This window comes from Saccostrea cucullata, unplaced genomic scaffold (genome assembly GCF_032062105.1).
Source record: "Saccostrea cucullata isolate Sc308-1 unplaced genomic scaffold, CSIRO_AGI_Scuc_v1 ctg507, whole genome shotgun sequence".
NCBI classification, from domain to species: Eukaryota; Metazoa; Mollusca; class Bivalvia; order Ostreida; family Ostreidae; genus Saccostrea; species Saccostrea cuccullata.
The window spans coordinates 263,815-283,372 of record NW_026930525.1 but is presented as its reverse complement, the minus strand read 5'-3'; the positions used below and the strand labels follow the sequence as shown (position 1 = coordinate 283,372).

At 35.6% G+C, this 19,558-nt stretch overlaps 1 protein-coding gene across 2 annotated transcripts; it reads left to right on the top strand.

Annotated features, from left to right (window-relative positions):
* Positions 1 to 995: 995 nt before the first annotated feature.
* Positions 996 to 15,633, top strand: LOC134228900 (uncharacterized). Of its 2 annotated transcripts, XM_062710598.1 has the most exons (11): positions 996 to 1,289; positions 4,585 to 4,801; positions 5,570 to 5,655; positions 5,824 to 7,793; positions 8,085 to 8,168; positions 8,295 to 8,390; positions 10,159 to 10,300; positions 14,239 to 14,365; positions 14,529 to 14,653; positions 14,797 to 14,889; positions 15,239 to 15,633. In XM_062710598.1, the coding sequence occupies exons 1-11, from the start codon at positions 1,244 to 1,246 to the stop codon at positions 15,310 to 15,312; spliced, it is 3,060 nt and encodes a 1,019-aa protein (XP_062566582.1). In that variant the 5' UTR covers positions 996 to 1,243; the 3' UTR covers positions 15,313 to 15,633. The 2 variants fall into 2 exon arrangements, with proteins under 2 accessions (XP_062566582.1, XP_062566583.1); XM_062710599.1 differs by lacking the exon at positions 996 to 1,289 and having other exon boundaries at positions 4,654 to 4,794.
* Positions 15,634 to 19,558: the final 3,925 nt, after the last annotated feature.

The window sequence follows — 19,558 nt, the reverse complement described above, 5'->3', positions numbered from 1 at the left end:
TCGGTGTGACAGAGTGCACTTCAAAAAATAAAATGTTTTGCTTGTCTACATTGATATTAATGATGCAAATAAATGGTTTGCACTCTTTTTGCATAGTAGTAATCAAATACCTCAAACGAAATTCAAATAAATTTTATGAAAGAAATTCATTTTTTTTTTAATATTAAATAGAATGCATTTTTTATTTATTGCTGTGTTCTATTTTTCGAACAAATTATTATGTTTTTTTTATTCAAATAACTACATTTTTATTTTCTTTATTGCAAGTTCTTTCTGTATAATATGTTTAATATTGCTTTATTTAATATCTAGGGTAAGGGTCTGAATTTTTATTTTCATGCAAGTTACCATTTCTTTTCCTTTGCGCGCATTTACGTAAATCCTGTGATGAAGCGTACTTGTTTTTTCTGTTGTTTATATAGACCTCTATCAAATATTTGTTAATCATTTCAATTTATATTTAATATGTACGAATTTATTAAAAGCCATTTCCGTTTATATTGATCATGTTGATATTCGAGTCAATTGCAAGAATAGCCAGTCTATACCCCATCGCTGACTTTAAAATAATTTTGATGGGGGATTAAAATCAAATTTTACAAGGGCCCTCGAGCAAATCATTTGTTTGATATTCATGTGGCGATACTGAAAAGCAACACATCGATAACATACTGCGTTCACTTAAAGCTTGTCCATGTAGGAAAATAAATCACTGATTAAAATAACTGATGGCATGTATATGATTGACCCGCGGGCTGTTTTTAATTAAGTTAGGAATAAACTAATTTATTTTTAAGAATTTTATTCATATTTCCCTGAAAATAATATTGTTTTTTTTTACTAGACAGAGTAAATAAATAAAGACTAGACGCTTATACAATCATTAATTGTCATATTTCTATAGCGTAGATCTCCGCCCGAGGCTTGATGATTACTACTTTACTTGTTTGTTTATAAATAAATAATCTGTTACATACATGTATGTGGTTATAGGCACTCTTTTATCAATGATTGATTGCATAAACATGAACACAAAATGTACATACTTATGTACACTCATAAAGCCACAATGAGGACATTAAACTGGTCACGTGTCATCGGCTTGTTCCCTCCGATTTCTTTACTACGTGAATACACACTCAGTTGTACGGCCGTGGGAGCTAAAGAAAAATGTGTTCAATATAACAAGGCCAGTTATCGGGACGGCTAGGGGCTAATTCGAATTCATATTAAAGTTTCAAAAATGACTGGAATTTTTATTCAGTGGATTGTCGCTTTTGTTTTTGCAGGTAAGCGTTTAATTTATACCACTAACACTAGTTGTCAGATTGACATGCTATTTGATAAAACAGCCGTATTCATGTGTCTTAATTGAGTTATCGCAGTTTTGAACAAAACATATGCATCACTACTGTACACTCCACGGTTCTGTTTTATAATGCACATGCAGACTTGTCATACTATACATGACGTACACTCTTGCAAGAGAGAATGTGTAAAGATTTCAGAGACCCCAGGAGGGAAGAAGATCTCCCTCCCCCGCACCTCTATCAAACCTGGGAGAGCAACTCGATCTTTGAGCGCGGATCTACTTGGAGCGACAGAGGAGTTTCTTCCTTTAAGTTTTTGAAGAAGTCTCATTCCAAGTTCGAAAGGATTACTATTTTTGAACAGTTGAAAGGGACATTCTGCTCATTAATTCTGTAGCATTAATTTAAAACGTTTGTGAATTTTACAGCAAGGCCTATATAAACTGTTTAACACCACTGACCCCCACCCCCACACACCCCTTCTACTTCGCTGGTATGTACTAGTCTGCATGCTAGTAGTAGTTAACACTCTATACAAAAGGTCTTTGAACGCTTACAAAAATGCTGAGCTTGACTAAAGGGGTTGGGTGGGGTGTTAAACTGTTTGTACGTACCCCCTAGGTTTGGTAAAAAACAAACCCTCAAGATTGCAAAGGAAAAAGTGTGCATATATAACTTGAATGTTGTGCTTTATCAGACTTGTCCAGCATATTTTCAATTCGATTTAAAAATGTCAAAATATCCTTTGTTGACATGAAATAGAAAAATAAGTGATTAATTTTCCTTCCACCTGCTTGATAATTAATGAAGTAGTTAAAATTACAAATAAAACGTCAATTTCTTTTTCCTTATAATAAAGTTAATCCTTAAAAAACTGTTTTCATTTTAAAAACTATGATATATTTATCTAGCCTTTTTAACAAGGAATTATTTTTTAAAAAAAACTGAAAAATATGAAAATTCTATAGGGCCTATTTGGAAATAAGCTCTCGAGCTTTAATGAGATATCCTGATATCAAAGTCAAGTGGAATAATATTTCAAAAATATGGTCACATTGATATTCATTCCTTCATAAATGTATGTGAAATTTCTGGATTTCCAATATTGTCTTTCGAATGAATATGTATAAATATTTATATTTGTTTCATGCATGTGATGGCCTGATGCCAAATAAATGATGCATGATGCTCTGTTTGAAAATATATGTGTAAATTGAAGGTTGATTTTAATATAAGATAAATTTTAGCCATTACTATTTCTTTTATAAAATCGTAGTTCTGAATAGCGTTTATGTAACTCCCTTATTATTCCAGATCGTCTTACTATATCCTGATCTTGAGTTAAATAAAAATGTTAAATAAATTCACCGACACGTTTTTGTTTTTTTTTTTTTTTGTTTTAGATTTATGTCTTTTAAAAGTTACCCTACTCCAGAAGCTCCCCCCCCCCCCCCAGTCAGGAAGGTAAAATCATATGTGACCATCTTCATAAGTCACTGATCTAACTTTAATCCCTTCATATTTGTTTTTTGTTTTTTTTTTAATTGGAAATTGGTTTTAATTTATAAAATCCCTTAACATCAGAATAACAAAAGATCATTATGTGACACATAACTATTTAGATTTGAACACGATGTGGTTGGGGATTCATTTCCAAATTATTATTTTTTAAACAACAGGTTGATTAATTTACATTATTCATTATTTATTATTTGTTGAAACGGAAAGGAAAGTCAAACAAAAATCATTTTTAAACTTCCCAGGTAGTTTTGCAAACAAATATATCTATGATGTATATAAGAAAGTCACTTTTTTTTCTCACCATCGACTCCGACAAGTTTAAAAAAAAATGAACTTCCACTTTACTGGAAGACTTAAAATAAAATATTTCCTCTAGAGCTATAGTACAACTAGTTGTCCGCTTATATGGATCAAGCAGCGAATAACAAGTTCGTGTCGGTCTGACTAATAGTGTCTGTCCAGTTACAGTATTTCCTTGTACCTATTTCCTTGACGTCGGACGCAGGATAAGAACCGGAAATGAGTATATTCGTGTACAGTGTACATAGGGTCGCTGTGTTTTCCTGTATTTGTATTCTGTTTAAATTTAATTTTAAAAACGGCCTTCAAATCAAATTTCCCACAGGCCATTGAAAGATATGGGCTAAAATTATTCTATAAGGATGTAATCCGAACAATTACCTCCATATATTTTACATCAAGTTTTTTTGTATGATACATATGTGTTCACTTTCATTGCACGCAAGACACACAATCTAGATATATGATATTTATGGGGGTTTGGGGTTTTTTTGTTTTTTTTTTGCAATCAATACAGTTAATCTTTTTGGAGAAATGCAAATAAAATTTGGTGTCGCCCAGGTAAACCCCCAAAAGTTGTTATAAATGTAGTAAGGTACAGTTCTGTTAGACCCCCTAAATCAATACTAAATAAGTGTATCAACCTCTTTTGTTAAAATTTTGAGGACAAATAGTTATTAAAAGGTATCGTCTCCAGATGTGTAAAAAATGTCCCGTTTTCCTTAATACATTGTACACCAATTAACATACGTTACAGAGATATCCGAACAAAGGTACAGTAGTAAATGTATTACAAAACATCCTACTGTACAGACCGCGAAAATCAGCAATCTTCACGAAAACTGCGTATCATTTTAAAGTTAAGGTGACAATACGCTATTTATGTATGCGTATTTCGGAGGTCAAAAAGACGTAGGTTTGAAGTTTACAACCATTCTTTTGTTATCATTAATTTAAAAAAAATTGTCATCTGAAAAAAATCCAGAAACGCGTTTTCTGACGGCTCGTCACATTCGTTATTTTACATTATTCATCGACTGTCGAACATATCTATATTTGACCAGTTTGATATTCAAGTCGGTTGTGTAATGCTAAATATAAGCATGTGCACATACTCTATTTAGCATTACACAACCGACTTGAATCAAACTGGTGAAATATGTGCGAATTGTCGACGTATATGGCATATGAACCCTTCGCGCCCCCCCCCTCCCCCCTCTCCTTCCTAATCGCCATCCCAATATATTTTTGACATATCACTGATTTTAAGACATATATTTTTAACTTCAGAGAATAGATCAAATATGGATGATCAAATAAGTAAAATTCACCATATTCACTTAAACTTTCAAGAAAAACCGTGTTCATACTGCATGTGTGATTTTAATTATCAAGTGCGTATTTGTACTAACATGTATATAAAGAATATAAAAATGCATACTTTATTCTCTAGTTGTTTCTACAAAAGCGCAATCAACTTTAATTGGAAACATTAAAATGAAAGGAGTAACTGGCAATGTGACCTTGACCCAGTCATCTCAAGGTCAGGCTATAACAGTGACCACGTCATTATCGGGGCTGAACCAGAGTAACACGATGATTATCCGGGAGGCGCGGCTGTTATACGACGGATCCGCCACTATGTGTTCTGACGATCGTCTGGGTAGGCAGTAAGTGTGTGCATAGTAGGTCAGCCGTCATATCTTTAGACACTGAGTTACATTTAATGTGACAAAAAGTTAACCTACATTTGAAAAAGAGGGGTTAAAAACAGTAGAATTACATTGTATTTTACGTTGTTTTTTTCAAGTTTCCAAACAAGAATGAACTGGAATTCCACAGTTTGTTGGGTATTATTTATTTCACGCTTTCGTATTTGTTACTGTATAGTAGAAATAAAAACTAAGTGAATGTCATGCATTTTAATCCATATATCTGATAAACACGCAAAAATACCCAAAATATACATTAATAAAAAGTAAATGATACTCCATCAGGATAATATCATGAATATTATGTGTACACTGTAGGGAGTAATATCATTATTTTGTAATAATTTCAGTCAATACTTGTCCTGACTGTCAAAATCTCATTCGTGAGGAGAGACAATATACTCATTCTTAATCAAACATAAAACAAAAAAAACCTTGCTAGAAAAAAATTATCTCCATACAATGCTGTGTTTTGACTTTCTCTTACATGTATATACTTCACTCAACAATGGACAAACAAATTATGGTAAACGGTACTTCGAAATAAGAATAAGAATGGCTCTTTTTACCATAAATTACGGTGTGAAGTCAGTTTAAGGTCAGGAATAATTGCTTAGTAGACACACAATCTACCTGTCTGAAGGAAAGTGACTCTGAGTAGGGAACACACAGGTATATCTTGTTTGTTTACAACATGTACAAACATGGGTAAATCTGTCATTTCAGAATGGGGACTTTCAGTGCAACTGTACCCAGCAGCGGAACAAGCACCAACAGTATCAGTGATGGCACCGATATCCGTGATTTAACAGGTGCAACAAATTCATAATAAAATCCTAATTTCATTTTTTGCTTTCAATTGTCAAATGCACAATTTTTAAGTTTTGGAAAATACGAGTACAAAGTACATGTATATGAATTCTTGATTTGAACAAGAGACGTGGTTAATACATGTTCTTACTCAAAGGTTTTATTTTCAGGGAGATCTGTAGTCCTAACGGACACAACAAATCCCAACTCCACAGTCTGCACAACCCTGGAATCAAGCGAAACACATTTTACAGCTTCTGCTATATTCCCGTCTAATATAGCCGGGAAGATCACATTCCGACAGGCCAGTAGTCCGAACAACGCTCCAATGTCAATGTGTGTCGACCTCTACAGAGTGACCGACACAGACAATACAACTGTAGGGGAATTCAGCTGGGAGGTATTCACAAAATCGGTCTCTGCTGACACCTCTATCGTTGCTCTCAGTCAAAGGTGTTCAAACATTGGGTCCCTAGACACAGACCTAACATCAACACATGGCAAACTTAGTGTAAGCTTGCAACAAGGACAGAATGTTCGATGTTTTGTTGATAAAAGTCTTACTATGCAGTCCTTGGTTGGAAAATCCCTGGCAATCAAATCCAGCGATGGAACAATCGTCTCATGTGGAACTATCCGTCAGGTCATGAAAAGAAGCACAATGACCCGGTTCAGTAGAGATGGGGTCAAAGGTTACATAAAATTTTCCCAAGAATCCATGTATGATCCAACGACAGTTGATGTGAATGTTACTGGATTGCAATCCTTGGCCGGCGGTTACCACATACATAAATGGCCGGTTCCACAGAAACTGACCAAGATGGAAAAAGTTTGTGATCCATCATATGTGTCAGGTCACTTTAACCCTAATAACATCGATGTCAATACTTCCCCAAGTCCTGGTACAGGAACTCCAGATCAGTATGAAATAGGAGACATCAGTGGAAAGTTTGGTGTTTTAAACGGAAAATCAGACTTAGTAGATACATTTACTGACTATAACCTCCCATTATATGGGATGCATAGTGTAATAGGACGATCCATTGTCATCCACAAGCAAAGTGGAGGTGCAAGATGGGTTTGTGCAAATATTGAATCCACCGAAGAAATGAGGATAGCCCAGATAACGTTTACTTACCCATACATCGGATACATGGTTTTCCAGCAGCCTCTCATGAATTGGTACCAAGCTGAAACTCAGATATACGTGGAACTTGACATGATGACTCAGACAGGGCAATCGACAGATCACAAGTGGCACGTTCATGAAAAAATGGTTGGGATGGATTCATTGGATTCAACTGGAAGATGTAGCTCTACAGCTGGACATTACAATCCATACCAAGTGGATCTGGAAGGGAACTACGCCTCCCAGTGTAGTTCATCTAATCCACTCAGGTGTGAGGTTGGAGATGTAGCAAACAAACATGGTAACATCGATATCGGCACCTCTGCTGAAGGGAAACAGCGCTACTTCTTCACGGACGTTGATCTTCCACTTTCTGGTCCGCTGAGCATTATTGGAAAGTCTGTGGTGATTCATGGTGCAAACAAAGGGGGTGAAAGAATGTCATGTGGAAACATCTACGAGCTTCCGAAACGTGTTGTAAAAGTGGATAAATGGAGTCAGATGGTAAGTTCAAGTATGGGTGGATACGTTAAACTGACTGAAGATTCTGCAGGTTGTTTGAGTGGAGTGACCACAACAGAGATCAATCTCAACAACCTGGCATCACAAGCTAGTGGCCTTCATGTGCACGAGTATCCCGTCCCAACAGGAAGCGATTCGCCCTGTTCACCAGCAAGCGTTGGTGGACATTTCAATCCATTCGAAATAGACGTGAATACCAGTCCCGCTAACGGAGCTGGAACAGACGATCAGTACGAGATCGGAGATTTAAGTGGTCGCTATGGAAGCCCACTAAATGGAAAGACCAGTATTGCTATGACCGACATGGATACCAATGTACCACTCCGTGGGCCTCTAAGTGTTGTTGGCCGATCCATTGTGATACACAAAGCTGATTCATCTCGGTGGCTTTGTGGTGACATCATGGAGGACACAGAGGTTACTAAAGGAGTGATGTACAAGGCTAAAGCGACTTTCGCCTCTGGAGATATTCAAGGAACAATCACACTTGTAAGTGCACAGAGATCTTTTACATGCACAGCTAGTCTTTGGTCCTTTCTATATGAATTCCTTTTGAAGAAATATGCACCCCTTTCTTTTGCAATCGCCACTACCTTTGTAAATCTGAGAAAAAAAAATGTTTAAAAAAAGTCTCAGCAATTAGTGAAAAAATGTTATAGTTATTATGCATTATAATTCATTTTATTTCGCTTGAAATAAAATTATTAGTGGTAATAAACTATGGAGTTGACGAACTCGCTCTCATTCATTTACATTTGATGTGTAAATCCTGTCTTGTAGATGCAGTATGCTTACCCCGGCGGAGGTATGAGTGATACTGATGTGTTAGTGGACTTATACTACGCACAAAACCGAAGTAAAATTGTAAGTTTCTTCTCTTTCGTAAAAGTAACGTGTAAAATTAATCAGTGACCATAATATTATCTTTTCTTTCAACATTGATTCTTACGTTCAATATATAAATAAAATGTGTCAATTAATACGTTACAGACATCAAACCATAACTGGCATGTTCATGAAAATCAAGTGACCACAGACTGCGCTTCTACGGGAGGTCACTATAACCCATTCCAGGCCGACTTACAGGTACATGTAAATACTGAAAAGTCCTGACCAATTGTCATTTTATGAGAAATGATTCATATCTTGACTTTTTTTTAAGACTGACTCGCAACTATGTCCTTTTATCAGATCTCGGTCAACACATTCATTCCACATTTCAAATCAAATTTTGTTTACTTTGGCGTAAACAATCTCTTATCAACATATAGAAGTGAATACCTGCCTTGTGTTATTAAAATTGCCTTCATTTGTCAAACCCTCGATCCTCGCTGTTTAATGTACAATGATATAATTACGTGTAGGAAGTCAAAAAACGACCAACTTAGGTCAACGATCGTATTAGTCCAAGAAGTTTGTGTAGACAGAATCGTAAGCCTGTTATACTTCACTGTCCTTAACAGACTTTAATTTTGACCTCTAAATGTCAATTATGTGGTTAACAGATGTTTTCATTACAGAGAAGTCATGTTATTTTTAGATTACAAATCTTGACATCTTATTCTGTTATTCCACCGTAATAATGTTCTCAAGGTTCCACTATTTATATTTACATGCACGGTACATTTAATCCATCCTTTTTCCTTCCTTCATAAATAACCAGACTGAAAGCTATAACAAAAGAATTCTTGTCGACTTAGAACTAGCTTTTCCATTATTAAATGCAAATATTAATGTATTCAGAAAGATCAACATGTAGATAAAATTCTCTACATATTCAATTTTTGTGTGATTTGGGATCACAATGTTCATAATAAAACTTGGAATCGAATAGCGACGAAGAAGAAAGAGTATTTATTTTTTTAATTCATTGAACCTATTGAACGAGTTCATTTATGTTAATTTTGTAGACTGGCAGGCTGAGCGTTCTTTAAGAAGTTGAAGCAATACTTGTAATAGTTTTAAAAAGTCAAACAATATTTATTTAGAAAATTTTACTAGATCAGGATGTAAAAAAAATCCAAATGAATACATTGTACCGTGACCATGAACTAGAGATTTGTGTGACCTACTGAAGCAATTATCGTGAAGCATTAAAAATCTTGATTCACCAACGATGGATCTTTATCCATGCTGTAACATCTCATTTAGTACAAGCTGTTCTTCGGTGTCGCACGTGGCGCAGTGGTAATAGCGTCTGCTCTTGAGTCTCGAATTTAGGGGTTGATCCTTACATTGCGGGTTCGAATACCACTGTGGGACGTGGAGACCGGTCCTTCGGATGAGACCGTATAAACCAAGGTCCCATGTCTCAGTAGGTGCTGGCACGAAAAAGATTCCTCCCTGCTCAATGACACTGAGTGTCGAGTATAGGACAAAATTTGTATCACTCCACCGGCAAGTGGTGGCGTCTCCATATGAGTGAAAAATTCTCGATAGGGACGTTAAGCAATATACAAACAACGAAACTGTTCTTCGTTTTGTGAACATAGACATGAATTTAAATCTTCCTGACAGGACTTGGTGATTGTCTTATTGCGTTCAGACAAGAGAGCATCTATTTTTAATTTTTTATGTCCCTATTATCAAAGATTTTGTCGGTCTGCCTGTTTAGCTCATTCTATATGTATGTTTGAGTTTGTCCCTATAGGGTTTTACTATTTCACTTGTTTTTCGATCCTTGTGAAATTTTTTGACCTACTGAGCTTGACCTTAATGTAACCCTCCTTTAGAAAGACTTTATACCTAGAACTTTAACTTTTGAACGGTAGACTTAAACCTTGGCGATGAACTATCAGTGTTTTACTAATACATTTTGTTGCAATTGAAAATGCTTATGAATGATATATTCCAGAATAATTATGACGAATGTAGCTTTTCGAACCCTCTTCGCTGTGAACTAGGGGATCAGGCTTCAAAGTTAGGACAATATGACATAGGAAATGGTAGACGATTCTATACTGATGTCTATCTTCCCCTGATGGGTCAATTCGGAGGTACTCTATTTTTTTTCTTCATTTACATCATATTATTAAAGGTAAAACTTGTTTTTAATAAAGCTATATCAACAATACATCTGATTTTGCAAAGAGCGAAAATATGCTGAGATCTTTTAGAAAATGTGTATAAACGCGCGTGTGTAGGTTTATAGCAGAGGTTATATTACTGTCCATTAAAGCGCACACAAGACTTAACGTAGGTCGCGGGTTTGCTGACGTCATTAAAACTGGGTACGCAATTTATATGATTTGGGCGACTTTTTTGTGCACATCTGATTATGACATCACGGTGAGAAAGCGAAAATTTCAGTACATTATCTAGCTGTAACTTTTGTTGAAATTGGTAGTTTAGTGTTACATATTCATAGAACATGCTGAAGTTATAAAAAAATAATGAAGGCTTATTTTGATTCGAATGACCATCACTGAGAGTGTTAGAAGCGTTTCATTATGTGTTATCAGTCGCATCTTCTCGGGTCTATTCTGAGAGGGCATGTACTTGTTTCGGAAATGAATTTTAACCCTTGTATCATGTATGATTTATAAATATTAAATAGATGTATTAAATGTGTATAATTATAAAACAGGTTATCTAACTCCGAATTACCACTCGATACCCCCTCCTCAGAAACGCACTCATTTTAGTGTACACTTTCAGTGGAAATGCACTGACAAATTTGATTACCATTGTCTTCTACGATAATTTATCTACAGCCATATATGGCATGCATGTCTTTGTTTTCATTTATCTCCGTAAACAGCGTCAAAACTTTGCTCACCGATGGAAAGTCAAACTCAATTATGAAACGGTCTGTGCTAATCTCGGACAAATCTATATAAAGATTGATCACAAATTAAAAACTGCTAAGGCATTACCGGGGTAATACTAATGAAACATAAACTAAATTATATATAAAATATATAAAATACGAGGGTTGTCCCGTAAAATCGTGGACAAGTTGTCTAGTTTGAAAAATAATCATCACTGCGTTCTGAAATTTTCACAACTTTTTAGTTGATAAATTATGAATATACATAGCAAGTTTCAAATAGATATATGCATAGGTAAACAAATTGTGATATTTTATGTTATATATTGTATCGCCCTACGGCGCACGGATGATAACGTCAAAGTGTCTATAACAGCGTCACGTTTCATCTTTGCTAAACTTAAAGTTGGATAAGCCCACTTAAATTTAGAAATCCTATTGATTTACATATGTGAGTATCTATAACCAGTTAAGAAATCAATGTGGCACACTCGTGATCTTCTGAATATTTATTAGCAAGTTACAGACAACATTCTCACCATCATTCAACAAAAAGAGAGTCTCACATCGACGGTCGACAGTGACAGCGTCCTTTGCTATTACAAATGACAGTCTGTCCATATGTTTTGTACTATATGGGGACTCGACCACGAAGACTTCACTAAGAAAACTTTCATTTCATTTATATACTAAAGATCTGGTGATATTTTTCATATTTTCTTTCTTCTGTATTTATTTAAAGTCTCTTAAGGCGTCATTACAACATCCTAATCTATCTGAACTGCTCTCCGGTGCGCCGTAACGTCATAAAAAGTCGCCATTTTTCGTGTATTGTGTTTATTACTTTCCCATTTCAAATGCTCGGGAAACTGCCAAAAATTAACCAAATGCCTTGAAATTTTTAAAAAGACGACAGAATTGATTTAGGAATGGAATTAGGATAATTTTCATCCTAATCTTATGTATTGAAAACTTTTATTATCATTTAATTCTTATATCTTATCTAATATAACCTTGCTATTATTAGCGTGCGCCGTAGGACCGTACCTTGTGCACATTCAAGCAGAATAAAATCTTTATTTTTGAATATATATTATCAAAAACATTATGATTCACTTAAATATGATGAATAAACATTTACTGAAAATTTCAGCTTGGTGTGCCCATTACTTTTCAAGAAAAACGCTTTGTCCACGATTTTATGGGACAACCCTCGTATATATACATTTTTGAGCGGCATTGACCTCTTGTACATAACCACAGGCACGTAGGATATGACCCCCTCCCTCATTTCCATTTTTTTTTCTTCCTAACGCCGGGGATGAGTAAACTGTTTCCATCTTTTTAATTCTAACTCCACCCTATAAGTTCATGTTGATTTAATCGAAATATTTACTAATCGGAGGCACATAAAGAATGATATAAATGGAAATCTGAAAAGGAAAAAAAGCGTTTTTCAAATTTATCGATGTCTGCATATTCCATGATTCTCTACGCTTTAGATAGTGATCATGCTTGCAAGTGAAGATTGTGAGGCAGACGTCGAGAATAAAAACAAATTGCAAGCCGTCTCTTTTTATGTATCAGTCGAAAACGAAAAAAATGTATTTAAAACAGCGTAAAGAGATAAAAGGGTAAAATTATTAATAACAAGCAATACGCATTAAAAATCCAAAATAGGAAAACCCCCAGAAAAACAAAAAGAGGGGGGGGGTCAATACTCCAATTGCCTGTGCAAGTAACGGCACGCGTTGTTGTTAGTTACATGTACATATTTTATTCGCTGCGTTGCTTTCCATGTTCATTCAGTAGAATTAATGTTATATGTATACATTGAAAGTCTAAGAACAAAATAAAATCTGCCTGTTGATTGTGCCAAATAATATTAATGTTTAAATTATCGTCCCATTTACCCCTCTAAAATTCCTTTTAAGTACGCTTTTTTACTATCCTTATACACTGTACGTATATTAAGCATAAAATAAAATCAAATTAAGATTTATTTTAGCTATTCGCTGCCTCTTTGTAAACAAAAACATTTTCAATATAAACACTGAATGCATTAATACTTATACTCGGGGGGGGGGGGTATTTGGCAGAAATTGATTCAGAAGAAGTTATTGTTGATTTGATAGCCTTGCTGAATTTTCTTACGAAAAAGGATATATACAAAGCGTATAAGAAAACATATTTCGGGGTTGGGGGTGGGGCTATTAGTAGTCCTTGACTTCTGAATTATCGTCATACCTACGACTTTTCACACAAACTTAGATCACAGATCTGCGATTTCAACGGGGATAGGGAGTCTGTCTTTTCCAGAGGGGAATACAAGGTCACTTTTATTTTGCAAATTCCGGCGAGAATCCGCGCATGAATAAAAAAAGAAACGATTAGAAATAAACACATAAAGAAAATATTTAAAAAAAAGAAAGAAAGAAAGAAACTATAAAAGGACTGACTGTTGGTTTACGCCTTTTACGTGAATTTGCACTAATATTAGACGTAATAAGCTGAAAGGGAAAAATGTCTAATAGTTATTTTATTGAATTATTATGATACTGGGCATTTGAAAGCAGATATACGTGAATTTCCTTTTTCTTAAAATCCGTATAATTTATTTGTGCTCTGTATACCGGATCGATATTCACGACGTCAAGCGTGACGTCACGATATTTTATGACGTTGTTCTTAAAGATGCTACATTTGTCAATATAAAAGCAATTATCTACAATTTAATTACGAAAAAATGAACCCGAAGACATATTAATTTTTTTATATAGATTTATTTCAAATCAATTCTATTTTTAAATACCAAAAGATAAACAAATTCGTCTGCACGATTTAAAAGTTATTGATATTTTTTTTAATCAAAACCTTGCCTGAAAACAAGCCAAAAACGACGTTTTTCCTATACAATTCAATAGAATACCGTTGAAAATGTAACTACAACAATGACATCTTTGGAATTCAATTACACAAAAACGGTGCAGACGAATTTTATAAAATTTTCAGAGAATGAAAATCAAAGGTAGAGAAATCATATAGGTAATTTTCATGGTATGTTTTCGAACACTTTTAAAAGCCCTGTAAACCCGCGACCTACGTTAAGTTTTACACTGTTGTGATTTCTATAAAATGTAATTGAATTTTGACACTTTTTTTCAGTAATCAGTCGTTCCTTTGTTGTGCATGCAGAGAATGGCGGCGCGTCTCGTGTGACCTGCGCTAACATTATGCCATTGGACGGCATGACAATGCCAATGTCCTTTCCAGTGCAATCAAATTTCAATAAGTAAGGATTTTCATAAAGAGTGTAATTTACGAAAAACACGCAAGATAGACATGCAACCGTTTCACCGTAGTCCGATGATGTATCGGGTTGCATCTTTTTTCACTTATAAGTAAAAGTATTACCCTTTATGAAACACATGCTTACAATACTGAACTATCTTCAGAGAAACCATGAGAACAAAGATAGCTGCAGCACTGGGCACCCAGACATTTAACCTTATGGTGGAACAGATGCCCTCTAATGCAGTGGTGGATGGAAACTGCATGCAGGCCACTGTTTATTTCATGGGTACAAGATTAAAATATATAGGGCTCCACATAAATTACAAAAAATCAGTAGATTGTATTAAAATTATAATGATTTTAAAAAGCATGAGAAGAGAAAGGGACAGAAGGGGTTATGATTTATAAATAATTTGATGTATTTTACAGGCCCGGAATCCAGAAGCCTTTATAGTGAGCTGGGCTCCTTAATGAAACAAAATTCCAACTTGCTTGGTGCATATGCACCATGTTCAGGATCAAGTAAGTATACTATTTATATCTGACTCTTTTCACATCAATTATACTACAAGTACTTGTATAGACCTAATGTTAGCACCATAGTGTTGCTGTTGTTTCTTGGATATAATTCCTCAAAGTTTGAGCGAAATTAATTAAAGACACACAAATTTGCTATTGATAGACTTTTTATTTTATTTTTACATATAACAGCAAAACGAATTTGGAAGCTGGAAACACATCTACTCACTATACATATGTTCTCGCGTTCCTGTTTTACTCTCAGTGAAACTAAAAATAAAATTCAAGTGTGTTATTTTAATTTTTCAATCATTCTATCTCTAATTCAAGTAATTATTTCTTTCTTTTTTAGATTCACTCCATTTTTCAATTGTATTATTTGGACTACTGTTTTGTATACAACAATTTTTGTCCAAGTGGAGATGATAGATGGAGCTTAGACTAGTGCCATTACTACACAATACATATCATATAGTGTCTCCCCTCGCCAGAGGGTCAAACTATTATTCCTGTCATTGGTCAAACTAAGGACAATGATTTATGGTACTTGTTTGTACATGAACTCTCTGTGTACATGTACACAGTATATATTTATACATTCTCATGTCTTTTCATTTACAATGCATATACATTTTATATATATAAGAAGTTCATGTTCTTCAAAGTCATTGTATACATTATACTGTATAAATTGATAATGTTCTTGTAATATAGTATTTTTTTCAGATTTTTACAATATATCAAGTACCATATCTTGTCAAAAATGTTTATAATGATAAACTTGTATTTTTGCATTGTAATACAATGATGAAATAAATAAGAACTTTCTCAGGAGAAATCATTTGTATTTTTTAAGGAGTATATTCTTCTTGAAATTTTGTAACAATGCCAATCTTTGTCCCTTTTATACATTGTAGCAATCAACAACATTGTCTTTAGAAGATACAATTTAGTCTAGACCAAAATCAAAATCCATATCTCGTACCAAAATCAACGTTAGGTATATGGTTTGTGCAGGACTTAAAAATCTCAGACATCAAATGAACATTACAGACATTACCCTAACATGTTAATTACCGCCGAAGATGAAACCCTGACATCAAATAAGTAACCACCTACATTCCTTTATCATCGCTGATAAAACTCAGACATCCTGATCCCAAGAAATCACTAATTCTACACACAAGTATTCTTCCGAAGTTCCTTGTTCACTATATCTATGTAGTCTTCCAACAAACTCGTGGAGTTCCTATGGGTACTAATTGTGCTTCTTTATTAGCCGTTCCGTTTTTAGCTCACCTGAGCCGAAGGCTCAAGTGAGCTTTTCTGATCACATTTTGTCCGGCGTCCGTCTGTCTGTCTGTCCGTCTGTCCGTCTGTCTGTAAACTTTTCACATTTTCGACTTCTTCTCAAGAACCACTGGGCCAATTTCAACCAAACTTTGCACAAAGCATCCTTGGGTGAAGGGGATTCAAGTTTGTTCAAATGAAGGGCCACGCCCTTTTCCAAGGGGAGATAATCACAAATTTGTTAAAAATTAATGGCATTTTTAAAAAATCTTCTTCTCCAGAACCGCTGGGCCAGGAAAGATGAAACTCATGTGGAGTCATCCTCAGGTAGTGTACATTCAAGTTTGTTCAAATCATGACCCCCGGGGCAAGGGTGGGGCCAAAATGGCCGACCCAAGTTTTACATAGGAATATATAGGAAACATCTTTAAAAATCTTCTTCTCCAGAACCACTGGGCCAGGAAAGATGAAACTCAGGTGGAATCATCCTCAGGTAGTGTAGATTCAAATTTGTTCAAATCATGACCCCTGGGGCAAGGGTGGGGCCAAAATGGCCGACCCAAGTTTTACATAGGAATATATAGGAAACATCTTTAAAAATCTTCTTCTCCAGAACCACTGGGCCAGGAAAGATGAAACTCAGGTGGAATCATCCTCGGTAGTGTACATTCAAGTTTGTTCAAATCATGACCCCCGGGGCAAGGGTGGGGCCAAAATGGCCGACCCAAGTTTTACATAGGAATATATAGGAAAAATCTTTAAAAATCTTCTTCTCCAGAACCACTGGGCCAGGAAAGACGAAACTCATGTGGAATCATCTTCAGGTAGTGCAGATTCAAGTTTGTTCAAATCATTACCCCGGGGGGTAGGGTGGGGCCAAAATGGCCGACCCAAGTTTTACATAGGAATATATAGGAAAAATCTTTAAAAATCTTCTTCTCCAGAACCACTGGGCCAGGAAAGATGAAACTCATGTGGAATCATCCTCAGGTAGTGCAGATTCAAGTTTATTCAAATCATTACCCCCGGGGGTAGGGTGGGGCCAAAATGGCCGACCCAAGTTTTACATAGGAATATATAGGAAAAATCTTTAAAAATCTTCTTCTCCAGAACCACTGGGCCAGGAAAGATGAAACTCATGTGGAATCATCCTCAGGTAGTGTAGATTCAAGTTTGTTCAAATCATGACCCCCGGGGCAAGGGTGGGGCCAAAATGGCCGACCCAAGTTTTACATAGGAATATATAGGAAAAATCTTTAAAAATCTTCTTCTCCAGAACCACTGGGCCAGGAAAGATGAAACTCATGTGGAATCATCCTCAGGTAGTGTAGATTCAAGTTTGTTCAAATCATGACCCCCGGGGCAAGGGTGGGGCCAAAATGGCCGACCCAAGTTTTACATAGGAATATATAGGAAAAATCTTTAAAAATCTTCTTCTCCAGAACCACTGCGCCAGGAAAGATGAAACTCATGTGGAATCATCCTCAGGTAGTGTACATTCAAGTTTGTTCAAATCATGACCCCCGGGGCAAGGGTGGGGCCAAAATGGCCGACCCAAGTTTTACATAGGAATATATAGGAGAAATCTTTAAAAATCTTCTTCTCCAGAACCACTGGGCCAGGAAAGATGAAACTCATGTGGAATCATCTTCAGGTAGTGCAGATTCAAGTTTGTTCAAATCATGACCCCCGGGGCTAGGGTGGGGCTAAAATGGCCGACCCAAGTTTTACATAAGGATATATAGGGAAACCTTTCAAGTACTTCAAAGCTATGATTAGTGATATTTATATGGAATCATCCTCAGGTAGTGTAGATTCTAGTTTGTTCACACATGATGACCGCCTGGAGGGGGGGGGGGGGGCGGGGGAGTAAATTCAAGCCCGATGTGCTCAGGTGAGCGCTGTGGCCCCTGGGCCTCTTGTTGTATAAAATGCACGAGAGGGGAAAACATTCGCCGTTGCCTTAATTCGACAATTATTTATCGATGTTTTTTCAATATATAAATATAGTCCTTTGACAATGTCGATCCATATACTAGTATATATATCGACTTCACAGAAGAGCATATCGACCGAGCACCCTGTAATTGTTTTTCCTTTATATTGACAGCTAAGAGTAATTTAGGGAATATAAAAAGCTTCATTTGTTTTATTATGTTTTGTGTTGATTTTTGAAAAACATCACTCATATATTTTAATATAGTAGATTCTTATTCAAAGCACTGTTTCGTCTTTACCAATTACTGTATTACAGAACATCAGAATTATAAATAGGCGTTAAAGTGTATTAATTTTTTCTTTTTCAAAAACATCCAGTTATTCACTGCATTAGCTATTGCTAACAAAAAATTATTTTCATTTTAAGAATCGAGTCGATATGCATTTGAGAATCTATAAATAGTAACAAAAGTCTTAATGCGGTTTTTTTACTTGATCGTGTGATCAAGGTTGAGCCAATCAGAGAGCTTGGAATAAATGAGAAAAAATAATATTCAACAATAGCTATTTCCATTTATATGTCGACTCAATTTATTCCAGTGAACTTGAAATATTAAACACTACAGATTCACATGTTTCATACCGGTATTTGAATGTTTAACTCGAGAGTATGCTCCGAGTCTGATCAATTTTTAAACCGAGCCTTTTTGCATATAAGTTGATTATTCCTTTCACAAATAAACGTCAAGAGCCAGACCTACAGATTGCTTTTCATAAAAGCCATGCAGATACAACTTAAAAGTGATTTGTTTCAAGGTTTTAGAACTGAAACGGGAAAGAGAGCTGAAAAAGTTGATGATTGACTGAATGTTGTCTAAGGTCCCATTCGAGAAATTTTCACTCATATAGAGACGTCACCATATACCGGCGAAGGGATCAATATTTAGACCTTTATTCGGGGCTATTGAGAAGTGAGGGATATTTGTCGTACAAACGTCCACTGTGACACGGGCCGACTTCTGTTTGAATGGTCTTCTCTGAAAGATTCGCAACTTTCCCTTCACGAACGTCTGGCGAAGGAACAGAACTGTTGCTACCCCTTTTTCACTTACTTTGGTTTTTCGCGGCTGTGGTTTGAACCCACAATCTTCCGAGTTTGGAGAGAACACTCTATGGATACAGCGTCTAATGATTCCAAGCCTCTTCTTTTCTGCCTATGTATTCCAAATGTAAGTCATGTTCACGTACTTTTTACGGTTGACACAATCTGAGGACCAACTAAGTCTCTTATCTGTAATATTCAGACATAACCAGTAGGTTCCAAGTATGTCAACTAACATATTTTTTATGTGTCTAATCCTCTTAGTATACTAAATTTTGAGTTATATCAATGATATTCCAAAAGTAACCTGCTTTTCAGTTCAAAAATCCCAAGAGGCATCAA